The 3,301-nt window shown below is 57.3% G+C and overlaps 1 protein-coding gene across 1 annotated transcript in view; it reads left to right on the forward strand.

The window, feature by feature from the left end:
• The window catches only part of PRDM12 (PR/SET domain 12), a 13,654-nt gene that overhangs the window by 9,078 nt on the left and 1,275 nt on the right, over positions 1–3,301 (forward strand). Inside the window, exons 4-5 of the mRNA XM_006918166.1 lie at positions 1,639–1,750; positions 3,166–3,296. Of these exons, the coding sequence (XP_006918228.1) occupies positions 1,639–1,750; positions 3,166–3,296 (243 nt within the window). The remainder of the gene's footprint in view (positions 1–1,638; positions 1,751–3,165; positions 3,297–3,301) is intronic.

Consider the following 3,301-nt stretch of genomic DNA (forward strand, 5'->3'; position numbering starts at 1 on the left):
CTCCAGCAGGGCCTCCGGCTCTGACCTGCTGGCCTCCCGGACGGCGGCCGTGACTGCGAACGGCCAAAGAGGCCTCGAAGACTTTCGCTGTGGTGCCTGCTTTCTTTGAGGCACCGCCTAATTTTGTTTGGGTTTGGAGACTGCGCTTGGTTTTTCCTTATTTACTCTGTCAGTCTGAGCTGGCGTGACACCCTCTGCCTGGCTTCTCGTCACTCACTGACCCTGATGCTTGACGTAATGCGCCATGGCCTGTGTGGCCTGTTAAGCAGGGGCACGGTGACCCCTGGCTGTGTCATAGGAGGATCCGGGTCACCTGGGACCCCTCCTACTTTCCTCTGCCACCCTGCCTCTCTCCACTTCCTTCTCCTTTCGGGGAGCAGAGCTGGCCGTGCTGGTCTGGGAGTGTTCCTGGCTCTGAGCAGAGGAAGGTGTGGTGAACAGAAGGTTCTGAGTATGGTGGGGTCTGCGGGCCAGAACCAAACGGAAGGGGCGGCGCCCCTGTGAGCACGGAGGCCAAGGGAGGGTCCTGCACTGGTGTGACTTTAGACACCCTTACGTGGAACCCCATGTGATCTTTTGGGCTTCAGTAAAAGAGGACTCAGCTGTCACCTGTGAGCGTCCAGCTTTCTCTGGGCAAATCGGAGAGTGACCACCAGGGCGGATGCCAAAGCCAGGTCTTCCGGGATTTGGGCCTGGGGAGGGTGATGGGCTGCGCCCTCTCTCATTTGCCCTAGCTGGCTGAAGGTTCCCCACTTGGAAGGAGTAACTGGCTTTCAGTAGAGGCCCGGTGAGCCCCTGGGGATGTCCTCCAGTGTGGCATGTATGGTCAACCCCACCTCAGGAGCAGGCCTTCCATATCCACCCTGGATCGTCGCTGCAAAATCCTCCCTCCCAACGGCCTCTGCCATTTTCCTGGGGCAGGTCCTTCCCTGGGAGCAGCAGAGCCCTGTCACCATTTGTGAAGTTCCCCACCGTCGAGCTGGGACGTGGGAAAGCGGATTCTATTTCAGGCAGTGCATCCCAGTGTTGCGTGGGGTGGAGGCGTTCATCAACCTGGATGCTTCTCTTTGGCCACGTGCATGGACTCCGGCAGAGCCCTGTGATGAGGAGAGAAGTATGTGGGATGTGCTGCTGCCATGTGGGTGCTTTGGATGAGAGCTGTTTCCAGAACATTACCAGGCAGGGTGTAACCACGGGCGCCCCCTGGGAGCAGCCGGCTCAGCCCTGCAGACCTGAGGGCTGGCTGACTCTCATACTCCTTGGTAAGAAATATAAAGTTTTCTAGCTTCTGGTCTTCCCGTAACTTTTGCTTGTGCAAGCCTTCGGTTCTGTTGTCATCAGCTTGGGGACACTTGCGTGGCCAGGAGGCAGCTCTGTTCCCGGTGGCAGAGCTGGGATGGAGATGGTGAGAAGCCTACATAGGGAGAGCAGAGCAGAGCATCCCAGGGTCTCCCGTGTTTGTGCAGCTTGCTGGGGACAGCTTGACAGAAACGGACTCCAAAGTGGCTTTCTCAGGGCTGACATTGGAGCCACATCTCCTGGCTGTGAGGGGATGTGCAGAGAGCCCTGCCTCTCACCCCTGCCCCTGCCCCCACCCCCACCCGCTGCCTCCCTGACCTCTCGCCTCCTCCCGTGCAGATGATCCCTCCCGACCAGGAGCTGCTGGTGTGGTACGGGAACTCACACAACACCTTCCTGGGGATCCCCGGTGTGCCCGGGCTAGAGGAGGAGCAGAAAAAGAACAAGCATGGTAGGTATTCTCCATGAGGCCACGATGACAAAGGACCCGTGGGACCCAGAGAGTGGTGGGGTGAGGGGCAGAGAGGCTTCTGGCCTCCAGGGACCCTGGCTCAACCTCCAGCGCCTTCGAGCTCATGGAACCTACTGGTTCGAGGAGGCCGATGCCTCTGGAGCCACTGCCATGGTCCAGGAATGGGCGGAAGGCGGTCCTCCTGTTTTCTGGCCAGAACAGACTAGGGGCTGGTGCGTGAGAGAGGCAGGAGCAAGGGGCCAGCATCCAGGTCCAGGTCCAGTTCTGCTGTGCAGTCTTGGGAATGGCTCCATGACTCAGTTTCCCCATCTTGTAAGGAAAGAGGTTGGGCAAGTTGGTCTCTTAGCTCCCTTCTCGATCTGATGCTCTGCCTCTCCCTGCCCTGTCCCTGCGGCTGGCCTGGCACAGAGCAGGCGCTCAGTGTAAACCTGATGGACGCAGGCCCGCAGAGTGTCCCTGCAAGTGTGATGTGGGACGCTGATCATGACAGAGACCATTTGCTCAAGACCTATTTTTGTGCCAAGTATTGGGCTAAACCTTTTAGGGTATTATCCTACTTGGGTCCTCAGAAAACCCTTGTGAAATTTGATTACCCTTATTTTTAGACGATGATCCTGAGGTTGGTGGATTACTCTTACTGAGCCCTTGCTCTGCAGCTAATGTTTATAAACTATAATTTCGCTGATCCTTACAGCAGGCTTATGGGGGTGATGCTATTATTAACCCCCTTTCAGGGGTGAGGAAAGTGGGATGCAGTTTCCTGATAGTAAGCACTCAGTAAATATTTGTGGGATGAATAAATGAAAAGGTTTCTTAAAATTAATTGAGGTGACATTGGTTAATATAATTATATAGGTTTCAAGTGTACAGTTCTAAATACGTCATCTGTATATTGCATTGTGTGTTGGAAAAAGTTACTTCCACTTATGAAAAGCTACCGTAAGGCAGGCACTCCCCATACATGGGCTAAGGCAGGTAAAGAGTTCCGCGCAGAGTCACCTCCAATAGATGCCAGCTTCGTGTGACCAAATCCCGTAGTCCTGCAGACAGAGCCCCAGCAGGTTGTAGCAGGCTCTCATGTCACAGGTGAGAAAGCTGAACTTTGTGGAGGCTGTCTCTGAAGTCTCACAGCATAGTCTGGAGTCCAGCTCCTATCTGACCCCAAGCCAGGGCCCTTGCTACCCCTCACGATCCCTGCCAGCGCCCCTCATCAGTTGCTCAGAAACCAATCGTCGATCAGGGGCGGGGGGATTCTGGGAGGAGCTCGCGCGTCGGGGATGGCTGGGGTGCCGGCCCGGCAGCGGGATTCTAACGCGGCTGCTCTCTCCCACCCCCGGCTCCCCGCCTGCCCCTCGGCCCCGGCTCCCCCTCCCCGGCCCCGCCCTCCTGGCCAGAGGACTTCCACCCGGCGGACTCCGCGGCGGGCACCGCGGGCCGCATGCGCTGCGTCATCTGCCACCGCGGCTTCAACTCGCGCAGCAACCTGCGCTCGCACATGCGCATCCACACGCTGGACAAGCCCTTCGTGTG

Source organism: Pteropus alecto, unplaced genomic scaffold, assembly GCF_000325575.1.
Source record: "Pteropus alecto unplaced genomic scaffold, ASM32557v1 scaffold67, whole genome shotgun sequence".
Classification (NCBI taxonomy): Eukaryota; Metazoa; Chordata; class Mammalia; order Chiroptera; family Pteropodidae; genus Pteropus; species Pteropus alecto.